Genomic DNA, 14,761 nt, shown 5'->3' with positions numbered 1-14,761 from the left:
GGATTACAAATTGTAATTAGCTTCACTAAATAATGGTATTCAAAAATAGCTTGGTCTCTTTGGTATTGGTATCGATTGCTATTATTAGTAGTAGTAGTATAATAGGAGTACTATCAAAAAATCACAATAATAATAATAATAATGGTGCAGTTGTAACAGCATGTCAAAATGGTGGAATTAAAACACAATTTCAAGAACAATGTACATGCCCATACACATACTCTGGTAATAATTGTGAACATGTAGATGAATCTCTATCCAATTGTACACAAGCTTACAATATACAAAATGGTGGTGACGTATCGCAATATTGTTGTTGGTCAAAGAAAAGACAACTCATTGGAATGTCAGATTTAAAGGTATCAAATGACATGAATCTATCTCTGTCTGAAAAGATTCATTTCTTGATGGATTTGTATGGACCCTGGGATTCAAATGATTTGACATTCTTTAATTCCATTTTATCGACAAACAAGAATGGAATCGTTCATCCAAAATATCAAAACCAAATAACTAATACTGGTGGTCCAACCAATCAACAACCATTACATTCTCAACATCATCTTTATCCATTTGATTGTTCATCATCAGCTGATCAAAGACTTCCTTTGGCATTCACCATTTTTGTTCATTCTCCAGATTTGGATTCACTCGATTATTTATTAAAGGTTTTATATTCAACTAAACATTATTATATTATTCATGGTATGTAAACCAAATTAAATCAAAACAAACAAACAAACAAATCTAAATTAACAATGATGAAATATATCTTTTTTTTTTTTAGTTGATAAATCAGTATCAGATAAAGATTATGAAAAGATTAAAGATTTTGTTGGTAATTATAATGACAATTCTGCAACTAATAATATCAAAGTATTGGAGAATAGAATTAAAGGTAAATGGGGAGATATTTCATTAGTCTATATGGAATTAATTTCTTATACATCATTGTTTGATATGGTCAACGAAAGAAAGAAATTAGGAGGAGGAGGAGGAGACCAACACCAATGGTCACATGTCATTAATCTAAGTTTAAATGATTTCCCAACAGCACCTCTATCTCAACTTGAATTAATGTTATGTTCAAACCAAAATATGAATTATTTAGAAGAGAAACCTTATCATCAATATTATAGATATATTGTAAGTAAAAACAAACAAACAAACAAACATACAATAATTAAACATTTAATATTAATATTATTTATTATTTATTTATTTATTGTTTTAGCATGCATATATGAATTCAAAGACAGTACATTGGATTAATGATGAAACCGATGTATTTGAAATATATGATTGTGGGGTAGATGGATTAGACTCTTTCTTTAATAGAAAGGATATAGGTGAAGGTACACAATGGCATATGTTGACCTACCAACTATCACATTTTATGATATCCGATATCATTGGCATCGAGAGAACACTATCACTCAAGTTTAGTTTTATACCCGATGAAATCTACTTCCAATCGATTAAACATCTTTCACCCAACCATAAATTCACAGCCGACCTACACCGTACAACTCTGTGGACCAAGAACCCACAAGGCAACCCTCATTCAAGATATGCAGTTGAATTGGAAGATATCGATAACATACCAAAAGATAATTTATTCATTAGAAAGGTTTATTCAAATCATGTAAAAGATGCTTTAGTAAATTTAATATTTTGTAATAATAATAAAAGTATGGACAAGTCTAGTCCTTGTCACCTTCCGAAAAGTATACTTTGTCGTTTTTTTTATTTTCTTTTTTTTTTTTTTTTCTAAAGACGAGTCGTCTGATTGAGTGATTGTTATGAGGAGTATCATGTATCTCTAATTTGTATCAAAACATCAAACCGTAACGAGGAGTAAAGATGAACAACATACAAAAGAAAAGACCTTTAAATGGAAAGAATGTAAAGGCAACTGCTGCAGTAGTAGAAGAGTCAAAGGCAAAGATACTTGCTAAAAAACAACAAGAGGAAGAAGAAGAACAAAGTAGCAGCTTTGAAGAAGAAGAAGAAGAAGAAAATAGTATTGAACAAGATGAAGATGAAGACGAAGAAGAGGATAGTATTGAAGAAGATGAAGAGGAACAAGATAGTGAAAGTGATAGTGATGAAGACGATGAAATGAAAAATGCATTACAACCAACAAAGAAAAAAGTAAAGATTAATAATCAAACTAGTTCACAAGTCATCAACAACAACAACAACAACAAAAAAGACAATGTAAAGAATGAAGGAGAAGAAGAAGAAAATAATGAATCATCAAACAATACCAAGAAAGCAAGCGCTGCTGCTTGGATGGATGATGATGATGAAAATACTGTTTTACAAAAAAAGGCATTATCGTATGTATTGTAATATTCAAACTATATAAAAAGTAAAGTATTAATATTGTTGTTGTTTCTCAATTAAAGTAAAATGCCAAAATGGGCAAAGAAATCAAAACCAGTAGTTGATGGAGAAGAAGAAGATGAAGAGGATTTGGAAGATTATAATCATGATGCAGTTGAAGAAAAGGTATTCCAAAATGTTACCAAACTTATCACTGATAAGGCAAATATCGATTATTCAGTGTTGGCAGTCAAAACATTTAAAGTTTTCCATGAGAGTAAAAAGGTGATTGCTATCGACAATAATAATGAATTCAATATTACCTGTGTAGCATCACAAACCAATCTGCATATTTATAGACAAGGTACTTTAAAGAGAGCCATTTGTTCATTCACCTATCCACAAGGATTCAAAGCAAACTTTGTATCTTTTATTCCAAATACCAATAACATTCTCATCGTTGGAACTTATGGTCATTATTATTTATTTAATCCAGAAACTAAAGATTTAAAACAAATTAATTTGAGAAGTAAGAAAAAAACAGAAAAGAAAATATAACTATAATCATTTAGAAAATATATATATGTTTTATTAACCATTGTTTATTTTCTTTCCTTATTTTTAGTTGGTAAAAATACATTAAAATCAGTTGCAGTATCATTTAATTATTATGCAATTGAAGATTCACTTGGAAAGATTTCTTTAATTTCAAATACATCCAATACCGTAGTCAATAATATTCAATTGTCAAAGGGTAATGTATCTGCCATTAAATTCTCACCCGATGGAAACACCCTCTACGTTGCCAGTGAAGGTAGTGTTTCATGTTTTAATATCAAGACTATGCGTATCTCTCATCGTTTCAAGGATCTTGGTAATGTTAGCACTCAATCAATTACTTCTATTTGTTGTTCACCAAATGGAAATTATTTAGCTACTGGGTAAACTATCTTCATATCAAAAAAACAAAATATTAAATCCAACCAAGTATATATATATTAATTAATTATTTAACATTTTAGATCTGAAAGTGGAATTGTTAATATTTATGATATAAAATCAAGTATGACAAGTGAAACACCAACACCATTGAAATCAATTTCTTCGATTATCTATCCAATCACAGATTTGGCATATGATCCAACCTCTAAATATCTATGTGCAGTGTCTGAGCTACAAAAGGAGATTGTCAGAGTCATCCAACACCCATCACTCAACGTTGTGTCGATGGTCAAGGTACCAAAGGTTGGCCAACTCACTAAATGTTCATTTGATCATCAAGGATATCTTGTATTTGGTAATGCCCGTGGTACAATCTATCAACATACTGCCAAATTACATCATAAATCAATTTAAATCCAACCAAATCCAATCCAATCCAATCCAACCAACCAAATCATTTTGTTAAATAACATAATAAGTAGTTGAGAGAGATGCGTATCTCGAGACCCGAGTGTTGCGCGTTTTTGATCGAGCCGTTCGAATAAAAGCTTACTCTGGTTGTGGGTGTAGTCAAAAAAATAAAATTAAATTAAAATAAAATATATAAAATTATCGAAAATCCCCCCCTGATGAACGAGAGAAGAAGGACAAAAGAGCAAAGTTTTACCTTTTGATTAATCTACACTACCCATCATCAGATACTCAAGACCAAGATACTATTTTCACAAAAAAAGTACAACAAGCACACTCAATAGAGAGAGATATATAATAGGTCTTATCAAATAACAACAACAAACAAATATATTTATTGTAAAGATAATCATCAATCACATGAGCAAATCAAATGAATGAAAAAAGAACAAGAAGAATAGTATAATAGTTTAGCACCCTTACAAAGAGAGAGAGAGAGAGAGAGCAAAGCAGTTTAAAAGAAGAAGAAGAACACTCACTCAATCAGTCAGTTAGTTTAGTTTAGTTTGAAATTGAAGGTAATAACAACAATCAAATTAGAATTAAAAGAATAATATAAGGACATGATCCCAACCCTACTATCCTATCCTATCCTCCTCAACAAACACATACAACAACCAACCCACATTATTCCATTGTATACAATCACAACACAACAGTGTGTATAAATATATATATACACACACACACCACAAATTAATCCATTTCCAATGGAGTGGGGATGGATCCATAATTATATGTATATGATGTTCAACACAAAACACAAGGATGGATGGTTATCTTCTTCTTCTTGATCTATCATTATTTTTCTTCTTTTCCTCTTCTTCTATTTTTGGGTTGAATCATTCCAACGACAATAACAAACACATACAGACAATGCTATTTTGGAGTTATATATATATATATACGCATATTATCCAATTAAACAATTCGTTTATAGGATGTTTTGATAATTAATCCAACAATAACATTGAATTGTGTACCCCCCCATATAGTCACCCTATCCCCTATCCCATACATATCCTATATCCTATCTACTACATTTATTGGATTGGATAACCGAAAGAAACATTAAGTTCAGGTTATTAGTAGTAGTAGATATAGATTTAAAACAAACAACAACAACAACAACTCACATACCAACCATACAAAACAAATTGTTTGTTATATCTATTGTATTTTTATATTTACACTTTATTTATTCTTGTAATTTTAGACAACAACGAACATTCAAACTAGTAGTAGAAACAACAAAAAGAGTATGCTTGGTAACAACAACGAAAACAGTAACAACAATAACAAAAAGGTATAAACAACAACAACAAACATTGTATATTGATTGTTTAAAAAAACAACAACACCTAGGCCACCTACAACTGGTTTACCACCTTTACCTTGAATAATCTCGCATCGCGCATCGAATCGAATCGTATTCTATTCTAGATTAATTAGGTAGAATGATGACTCTGGCGATCAAACCATATAGTTTGTCAGCAGTAGCACACACACAACAACACACAAATCAAGGAGGGGAGGGTTTTGATCGATCATCAATTGCTGGATCTGGTACAACAAAATTCCACACACCTCACACACATATATACCAACTCAATTCACACACACAAACCACTTATAAGTGGTGGTGAGTAGCAGGATGGGAGGGAGGGAAATGGAAACATACCAGTTCAACTGGCGGGTTCTACTATAGTGTGTTTTAAAACAAACACATTGAGCAACCATCAACATCAATCAAATTTGATGGGGATGAACTCTACCTTTCTAATCATCTTAACAACAACAACAACAACAGCATCAGCATCAAATTTGATCGATCAATGATCATTATTTCTTCACAAATTCTTCAAATAACAAGATAGCAACTAAAGAAATTAAGGAATAACGTATAATAATATCGAGGTAAATCGTCCAATCTGTCGATTTATTATCCCATCTCCACTACCACAAATCATGATGATAATAATTTGGATTCGATTGGATTGGAAGTTAGTTTATTTCGTATGCAAGCAAAAAAGAGAATCAGAATATCAGCGGATCAAAAGTCTCTTACAAAAGATAGCAAGAGAGGAGAAAAGACTCTCTCAAAATATTCATTCAATCCAATAGTAGTTGTACAACTACTACTACTACTACTGCTACAACTACTATTTGTTCAACTGACCACCAATACAAGATGTATAACAAGTTAGCATCGTGGAGGAGGAAGATAGGGGGTTAATTAGGGTTAGGGTTAAGGTTAGAAATAGTAATAACAGTAGTAGTAGTAATAGTGTAGGGTGGATGGATGGATGGATGGATGGTGATGTGATCCGATTGATTAGCTTGTAGATCTTTTTATTATAGAACGACATGTAGAAGAGTAGGGGTAGTTGTTAATGGATATATATAAACAGATAATTAGAATGATATAGATATTTATACATATATATAATATATGCAGACAGTAATAATAATAATTACCACCCCCAATTTTTTTCATAACCACCATCACCTCACCAAGAACGTTGTTGTTATTGTTGGGAGGGGGGGGGTGTGTTTATTTTTGTTGGATGAAAACATATCGTATCACGCAAATATTAATTCATGAGTGAATGAATGAAATATGGATGAATGGATTGGATGGATGGATTCTGACATCCAAAGAATACCAGAACAACTCCATCTTTTATCCCTAACAACTACCACCAACAACAACAACACCAAAACAAAAAAAAAATCATCATCTACTTGCACTACTGTAGCGCGCTACACCTATCATCACATGATATATAGACCCCTACTAGCTAGGGTCATATCATCATTCTATCAATCAATCCGTCACAATTATAATTTGCTGTGATTGTCAATGTTGTTGGTAATTTTTAAAAAAGTTATAAAATACTTGAATAATTTATTAGTTTACATAAATTATTAATTGTTGTTGTTGTTATTGTTGTTTGTTTGTACCAACTACAATTTTAATTCTCCTTTGTTATTTTTTTTTTGTGATACATAATAATAATACCCGATAACAACAGTTAACAGTAGTACAAATAACAACAAACAATATCTAGATGATTTTATGATTATTACCATTTCCATCATTATCATCAAATATATTTGATTATCGTAATATTTAATATTAATATAATCAAATTTCCCAAATTTTATTTCCACCTAGATAGTAAAACAAAAAGAGAAATATATATATATAGAAACAATGGAACCAGTAGATACTCATATACTAAATATTAATAGTAATAGTGGAGGTAAGTTGTAAAGTAACAAACATTTTGATTCAATGTTTATATTTACATTTTTATTTTTAATTTTAATTTTATTTTTTTAGATACATCACTTGATGGTATACCAGATGGAAATGATGCATTTAGGATAAATTTTGATGATTTGGAATTTGGTGAAGAGATTGGAAAGGGTGCATATGGAAAAATATTCAAAGGGGAATATTTTGGAACACCCGTTGGGATTAAAGAGATTGCATTGTCGCCAAATAGTGATAAATTCAAGGACCTTTTAAAGTTTATAAAGAGAGAGGTTGCCATGTTACGATTTTCTCATCCCAATTTATTAACTCCAATTGGTGTAGCTGAAAGGGGTCAAAATGTATATATAGTAAATGAATTTGTTTCAGGTATGTCAAAAGAGTATAAAAACAAATTAGATCTTTATTTTATTTACATACTTTTTCTATTTAGGGGGAGATTTAGCATATTATTTATTTAAAACAAAATATGATGATCCAGTTTCATCATTTATTCATAAAAAGGTTAATATTGGAAGTAGTAGTATACCAGAACCAGACATTACAAGCGAAAAATTGATTGAAATGAGTTGGCCACTTCGAGTAAAGATTGCATACGATGTTGCATGTGCCATGACTTATTTACATTCTCGTAATGTCATTCATCGTGATTTAAAGAGTTCCAACCTTTTGGTTGGCGAATGTTGGAAAATCAAAGTTTGTGACATGGGTTTTGCTAGATCAACCAATTCTGCTCAACGTAGTATTCGTGGTAATCATAGATTAACTATTTGTGGTACAAATAATTGGATGTATGTAAAAAAAAAGAAATAGAAATAGAAAGAATCTAGATTTATTTATTCTTATTTATTTTTAGGTCACCAGAAGTAATATTAGGACAACCATATGATAATAAATGTGATGTATTTTCATTTGGAATTGTATTGTCAGAGATTATAACAAGATTAGAGACATCGGCACAATTGAGACCGATATCTTTAAAGTATGGATTGGATGTGGATGTGTTGTTACCAAAGGTACCCAAGGATTGTCCGGCACCACTGCTCAAGCTGGCACTCGACTGTGTCGAATTTGAGCCTTCACTACGTCCAACATTCAAAGAGATTACCGAGCGTCTCAAGAGTCTGCTCAACCGAAAACTGCTGCTTCCGTCGGCACTCCCCCCTCTTCGAGTGTTGGCGCCATCACCTGCACCCTCTCCGTTGCCCTCGCCGCGTACGCGAGGTGCCAATAACCCCAACGACGACCTCGAGAGCGATCTCGACTCTGACGACGAAACCGAAGACGACAGCTTGGATGAGTTGTCGTCGCTCTCGTCACTCTCGCGTTCGTCATCCTCATCCTCTTTCTCTGCCACGCAAAAACACCCTACCTACCACCGACCGCAAAAGATGGGTTATATCATCAAGCACATCAATATTGGTTTTGATGATCACGCCTCTGGCGGCGGCGGCGGTAGTGTCCACCTCCTTTCACAGTCTCCAACCAGAGGACTTTCCCCGATATCAGCCTTTTCACCACCGCCACCCAATAGTATTAGCAGTAGCAATAGTACCTCTAGTAACAGTATTTTAAGATCGCCACCACCACCACCCACAATCTCCAACACTTTGAATCAAATCAATGCTGGACAAATCAATAAGCCCAAACCACATTGTAACTCTCCTCTCAGAGGAAATACTACCGAACAACAAGAGTTATTACCACTTCCCAGTCGCAAACAAATCGAATCAAACGACGTCGAACAGGGCATTTTTGATCAATTGGATCAACTTTCCAAAAGTTTACAACAATCTATTTGGACACCAGTCACCTTGTCACCTTCAAATTCACCAACCAAATCAACTTCAAATGTACATATAAATGATAATGTTGTATATTCAAATTTAACGAGAGCTGTTCATAGTTAAAAAAAGAAACAAAAAAAAGAAAAAGATAATATAATAATAATTAATATAAAAGATATATATAATATTAATACAAGTTTATATAAAATAATAATACATAGGCAGAAATAATAAACAAATAAATAATAATTTTTTTCCAAATTAAGAAATATTTCTACACAACTTTTTATAACATTTATTATTTTAGGCAGTTGATTGTTCTTGATTATTATTATTTGTTGTTATTGGTGGTTGTGAGGTGGTGGTTGTTTGATTTGTTGTGGAGGAGGAGGTAGTTTGATTTGTTTTTGCTTGATATTTTGCTTCTTTTTTAAAAGCTCTACGTTTTTGGAAAAATGGTTCTTCACCTCCTTCTCTTCCTTGTTGATCTCCTTGTTGATGACGATCATTTCCAAAACGTTCACGATGGAAATCTTCATTGAATGGTTTACCATCTCCTCTAAATGGCTTACCTCCTCCTCTTCCACCTCTACCACCTCTTTTTGGGAATCCACCACGATCATTATTTCCATTACTATAACCACCATGATAACTATTACCATTATTATTACCATTACCATTATTATTTTTGTCATTATTATAATGTTGTTGATCATCATTTTTATAATTACTATAAGATGATGGTGATTGTTCTTCACCTCCTGATCCTTTGTATGATGATTTCTTTTCATTATATGATTTCTTTTCACTACTGGCTGGATGGTATGGTGCCGATGAGGATGATAGAGTAGAATGGGCGTTTGGTTCTTGGACGGTAGCTTCGACGACTGGTGGAGGTGGAGCCATACGTGGAGCGGTAGAAGTATTTTTAGATTTTTTAGAGTTGTACAAGGAAGCGGCCTTTTCAGCAGAGGTGACAATACCCTTGATCATGGCACTCGAGAATCCGCTATGCTCCATTTGGTTCAAACCGGCAATAGTGCAACCCTGTGGAGTGGTTACCTTGTCAATCTCAAACTCTGGGTGGTGACCACCGTCGAGTAGAAGGGTGGCGGCACCCTTGGCAGTCTGTGCGGCAATGCGAATGGCGTCTTCGGCGTGGAACCCGATTTCAATACCACCTTGTGCGGCGGCACGGATTGCACGACAGAAAAAGGCAACTCCACAAGCACAGAGTGCAGTGGCAGGAACGATTTGTTCCTCGACCAATGTGACACATGACCCCAAGTGCGAAAAGATGTGGTCGGTGACTTGAAGTGCGCGGTTTGTCTTGGCCTCTTGTTCGTCGGTTCCAATGGGAGACGTGTTGCTACGTGCAGCCAGACAAGTCATAGACTGACAGAATTGAATGGCAGTGTTGGGCATGGCACGTACCACAGACACGTTTTGCCCGAGTCGCGATTGAATGTCGGCGATGCTGGCACCCGACACGACACTGATCACAATGTGGTCCGAGTGGATGGCCGCTGCAATGCCGTCGAGCAACTGGTCGAGTTGTGCAGGTGTCACGCACACAATGATAATACTCGACTTTCTGACGGCCTCTAGGTTATCGCGAGTCACCTGGTAGCCAAAGTTAGCAAAGTTGGCAAGTGTAGATACCGACCTCTTGGTGAGAATGATCTTTTTAGCATCAAAGTCTTTTGAATTGACTAGACCTTGTGCAATCGATAGACCTATATTACCACACCCTAAAATCGATATAACTTCTTCAAATTGTTGAGACATTAAATAATTAATTAAACAAATATAAATAAGAAGAATTGTTAAGTATATCCGATTAGTTATAACATGATCTTTGACTTCACTTTTTTGAATATCTGTTCCTTTGAAAATTTTTAAAAAATTAAAAAAATTAAATTAAATTATGAACTAAATTTGTGATGAATCATTAGAATTATTATTATTATTATTATTCGGGTATCTCTTTTCTATATTATTTATATATAGTTGCTTGTTTAAAAGATGTCAAATTTATCATCACCTGTTAAATCAACTTCAGGAGGTGATGGATCATCGTCATCATCATCATCAGCAGCAGGAGTATCAATCGACAAGGCAACAAGAGAAGAGTTGGTAGAATTTATAAAGAAACAAGCATTGCATATTAAAAAGGTAGAGACTGTCTATCAAAAAGTTAAAAAGGAAAATGTAGAGATTACAACTAGATCGAGTCAATTGGAGGAGGAATCAAACTATCACAAACAAATGTCACAATCAATGATAAAGTCGTTGGAAGATGAATTGGAAACGACGAGGAAAAAACAACAAACAATGAGGAATCACATTGAAGAATCATTGATGGAAACATTTCAAGAAGAGAAACAAATCTTTCAAGAAGAACGAAAACGACTTCAACTACAAGTTGATCAATTTAAACAATCTTTGGAACAATCTAAATTGATCATTGATAATTTAAATATTCAATTAATTCAAGAAAAAGAAAAAGAAAATGAAAAAGAAAAAGAAAAAGAAAAGAATCAACAACAACAACAATTAAATGATAATGATAAAGATTTGGAAAAATATGAAAATGAATTTAAAAAGGAAATTGAACAAGAAAATGATGATCAAGATAATAATAATAATATTAATAATAATATTAATAATAATATTGATAATATTGATTTGATAATGGAAAAAGAAAAAGAATTATCAAATCAATTGGAAGAGATGGGTAAACAATTTCAAGAAAGATATAAAACTTATTTGGAAGAAAAGGATAATACTATCGAATTTTTATCTAAACAAAAAAAGGAAATAGAGGAATTATTGGCAGATCATAATCAAGAAATGATAGAACTTCGAAATGAAATCAAAACAAAACAAGAAGAATCAATTAGAGATCAAAATACAATTAATACTTTACAATCTCAAATAATTGATCAAAACAACCAAAATAACAACAAAAATCAAGATGGTGATGAAATTGTAACATTAAATGATAAAGTAAACAAATTAAAGAATCTATTATTAGGTGCTCAAAAACATGTATCTGAACAAAAAAAACAAATTATTGATAAATCTGTAAGAAAGAAATAATCACACCAAATCATTGTTTGTAATACATCTCTAATCCTATTTTATTTATTTATTTATTTAGAATGAAATAATAATATTAAATCAAACAATTAAATCATTAGAATCAAGTAGAGATGATAATGAATCAATGGAAACAGAGTATCATGAAATGAAGAGAAATATAGATTATTATCTCCAAAGAATAAGATTGCTGGAGGATCAATTATCATCTACTGGTATTTCAATGAAATCTCTTCAAGAAGATTTTAATCAATATAAAATTAAAGCTGCTCATGCTCTTAGACAACAAGAACAACAAGAAGAGGAAACAAAAAACAAAGAAAGTAATAGACTAGAACAAGAAGAACATGAAGAAACGATTGGTCAATTGGAACAGGAAATTAAAGATTATAAAGAAAAATTGGAAAAATTATCTTTGGAAATTGATACTCGTAAACAAAATCAAAACAAAAGTGATCAAACCATTCATTCCATTCAAGAACAATTGGATATTTTACATTCTGAAAATGCAAAATATGAAAATACAATTAAATCTCTAAAAGATCAACTTGATGAAAAAAATAGTAAAGAGAAATTAAAAAAAATGATTCAAAATGAAATAGAACAAGAAAAAGAAGAACAAGAAGATCAAATTAATCCAAATTATCAAAATGGTAAAAAAAAAAATTATTATTTATTTATTTTATTTATGTTAACATAATCCTTTTATTTTTTTTAGAATTAAAATTAAAAGAAGAAAAAATTATAGAGTTACAATCACAATTAAACTTTTTTAAAAGAAATAATAATTCAATAATGAGAGAAAAGGAAAGATTAATTGTACAACAAAGAGAAACAATTAAAAATTTACAAGATCAAATGAATATTGAAGTTAAAACTGAACAACAGGAAGAACAAGAAGAAAATCAAATCGAAAAGGAAAATGAAAATGAAAAAGAAAATGATCAAAAGGAAAATGAAACACCTGTTCCATTTAGTATTGAACATTTATTACCAATTTCAAAAGAATCAACCTCTCGTACGATTGAATTTCCAAAAGATTCAATTCCTTTAGAAGTTGAAAAAATCCTTGATCATTATGCAAGAGTAAATATATATAGAAAAATAGATAAAACAGTTTAAAGTTTTAACTTTTGATATTAATTTTTAATTTTTTTTATTCTTTTAGAGTCAAGCAAATAGAGATGAAGAATTAAGAAAATTAACAACACAAATTAATGATTATAAATATTTATTAAATGAAGGAGAAAAGATGGAAAAGAAACATTTGGAACAAGAAAGGTTATTAAAAGAAGAGATTAGAAATTTGGAAAGAATGACAAAACGTGAAGGATCTAGTATGGAATACTTGAAAAATATCATTTTAAAATTTATTGAAAAGGAAGATGAATCACTCATCCCTGTTATATCAAATTTAATGCAATTCAGTCCAGAAGAATTGGCAAAGACTACAGAAGCTGTAAAATTAAAAAAAGCATCCATTTGGAATGTTTCATCTTATTTTGGTAGATAAAAAAGGAAAAATAAATAATATTATTATTTATTTAATGTTTATTATCTAAAACTACTTTGCCATTTGATTTACCATTTTGATAATAATTGTAGGCATTTTGAATTTCTGATAATTTAAAAGTTTTGATATCATTTAAATGTAAAAGTTGATTGTCAAACATTTTTGCCAATTTTGAAAGATTATTTCCTGATGGCACAAATAATGAATAATCAATCTTGTGTTTTGAATCATTACTAGAGGAGGGTTTGTTTAAAAATGAATTACTAAGACCAAGAATGATACCATTATTATCTATTTGATTTACAATTGGACCATTAAATGAAATATAATGTCCTCCACTTGACCTTAAAGTAGATAGACATTTTGATTGTATAGTTTCACCACCATCAACACAATTTAAAACAATGTCAAAATCCTTGACTTGATTATAGTCTAGAGTATAATCAATGACACGATCTGCACCAGCTTTGAGTAGCTTTTCAAAGTTTTTTGGTTGACAAGTTGCAACAACCTCTTTACATTGAATATCTTTTTTCAATAGATTGATTGCCATGAAACCAACTCCACCATTTCCACCATTGACCAATACTCTACTATTTGACGAGATGTTGGCCACATTGTATATTGCATTCCAAGCAGTCAATGCTGCAAATGGAATAGATGCAGCTTGTTCATGATTCAAACTTTTTGGTTTTAATGATATCTCACTTTCATCCAATAATACATATTCTCCATGTGATCCATTTGAAAATGGTGCAGTTGCACCCCAAACCAAATCACCAACTCTAAAATCCCATACTCCACTCCCAACATTTATAATTTCACCACTACAATCTCTTCCCAATATCATTGGTAAGTTTTGTTTAATATTTACTATATTTCTTGCATATCCTTTTCTTTAAAAAAAAAAGAAAAAAGAGAGTTAAAAGAATAGGTATATTTTTTTGGTTTATCATAATATTTACCTCATTTCATTATCAAGAGGATTGATTGAAGAATTGTTTACACGAATTAGGACTTGAGATTTATCAGGTAATGGTACATCAAGACCACTCTTGTATACTATAGTATTTGATAAAGATTCTCCATATTCAATCAATAATGCAGCATTTTGTTTTAATGTTGGATGTATACTATTTGATATTGGAGCTAAAAAGAAAGATAAGTATAAGATATGATTGATTGTGTTGTTTGTTTGTTTTGTTTTGTTTACCTCTTACAAAACTCTTTAATAGATGAAAAGATGTATTAATATTCATTCAATGTTTAATATATGATCTTTTTTGATTAAATTTTAAATTGTTTCATTCTGCAACTAAATTTGCAATGATCGCATTT

General features: G+C 31.4%; 7 protein-coding genes across 7 annotated transcripts; 5 read left to right on the top strand and 2 right to left on the bottom strand.

The window, feature by feature from the left end:
* Positions 1–32: 32 nt before the first annotated feature.
* On the top strand, positions 33–1,793 carry gnt11 (GlcNAc transferase; the record flags this gene model as incomplete). Its single annotated transcript, XM_004355718.1, has 4 exons — positions 33–705; positions 788–1,146; positions 1,235–1,691; positions 1,777–1,793. The coding sequence occupies 4 exons, from the start codon at positions 33–35 to the stop codon at positions 1,791–1,793; spliced, it is 1,506 nt and encodes a 501-aa protein (XP_004355771.1).
* A 70-nt stretch (positions 1,794–1,863) lies between these two features.
* On the top strand, positions 1,864–3,684 carry utp18 (WD40 repeat-containing protein; the record flags this gene model as incomplete). Its single annotated transcript, XM_004355717.1, has 4 exons — positions 1,864–2,342; positions 2,412–2,857; positions 2,954–3,269; positions 3,351–3,684. The coding sequence occupies 4 exons, from the start codon at positions 1,864–1,866 to the stop codon at positions 3,682–3,684; spliced, it is 1,575 nt and encodes a 524-aa protein (XP_004355770.1).
* Positions 3,685–4,114: 430 nt separating this feature from the next.
* Positions 4,115–6,148, top strand: DFA_08278 (uncharacterized protein; the record flags this gene model as incomplete). The annotated part of the gene is made up of 4 exons (XM_004355716.1): positions 4,115–4,141; positions 4,958–5,047; positions 5,819–5,934; positions 6,103–6,148. The coding sequence occupies 4 exons, from the start codon at positions 4,115–4,117 to the stop codon at positions 6,146–6,148; spliced, it is 279 nt and encodes a 92-aa protein (XP_004355769.1).
* Positions 6,149–6,958: 810 nt separating this feature from the next.
* DFA_08277 (LISK family protein kinase) lies at positions 6,959–8,931 on the top strand (the record flags this gene model as incomplete). The annotated part of the gene is made up of 4 exons (XM_004355715.1): positions 6,959–7,007; positions 7,088–7,390; positions 7,455–7,812; positions 7,878–8,931. 4 exons carry the CDS (start codon positions 6,959–6,961, stop codon positions 8,929–8,931), a joined length of 1,764 nt encoding a protein of 587 aa, XP_004355768.1.
* A 180-nt stretch (positions 8,932–9,111) lies between these two features.
* On the bottom strand, positions 9,112–10,596 carry DFA_08276 (pyrroline-5-carboxylate reductase; the record flags this gene model as incomplete). The annotated part of the gene is made up of 2 exons (XM_004355714.1): positions 9,112–10,203; positions 10,471–10,596. The coding sequence occupies 2 exons, from the start codon at positions 10,594–10,596 to the stop codon at positions 9,112–9,114; spliced, it is 1,218 nt and encodes a 405-aa protein (XP_004355767.1).
* Positions 10,597–10,833: 237 nt separating this feature from the next.
* On the top strand, positions 10,834–13,423 carry DFA_08275 (uncharacterized protein; the record flags this gene model as incomplete). Its single annotated transcript, XM_004355713.1, has 4 exons — positions 10,834–11,895; positions 11,972–12,563; positions 12,629–12,996; positions 13,079–13,423. 4 exons carry the CDS (start codon positions 10,834–10,836, stop codon positions 13,421–13,423), a joined length of 2,367 nt encoding a protein of 788 aa, XP_004355766.1.
* Positions 13,424–13,474: 51 nt separating this feature from the next.
* Positions 13,475–14,682, bottom strand: DFA_08274 (zinc-containing alcohol dehydrogenase; the record flags this gene model as incomplete). The annotated part of the gene is made up of 4 exons (XM_004355712.1): positions 13,475–13,528; positions 13,728–14,319; positions 14,389–14,572; positions 14,637–14,682. 4 exons carry the CDS (start codon positions 14,680–14,682, stop codon positions 13,475–13,477), a joined length of 876 nt encoding a protein of 291 aa, XP_004355765.1.
* Positions 14,683–14,761: the final 79 nt, after the last annotated feature.

The sequence above is a fragment of the Cavenderia fasciculata genome, assembly GCF_000203815.1.
Source record: "Cavenderia fasciculata unplaced genomic scaffold Scf_ET2XIPL01COFD4-5, whole genome shotgun sequence".
Classification (NCBI taxonomy): domain Eukaryota; phylum Evosea; class Eumycetozoa; order Acytosteliales; family Cavenderiaceae; genus Cavenderia; species Cavenderia fasciculata.
The sequence above is the reverse complement of the archived record's forward strand: the minus strand, read 5'-3'. Positions and strand labels throughout refer to the sequence as shown.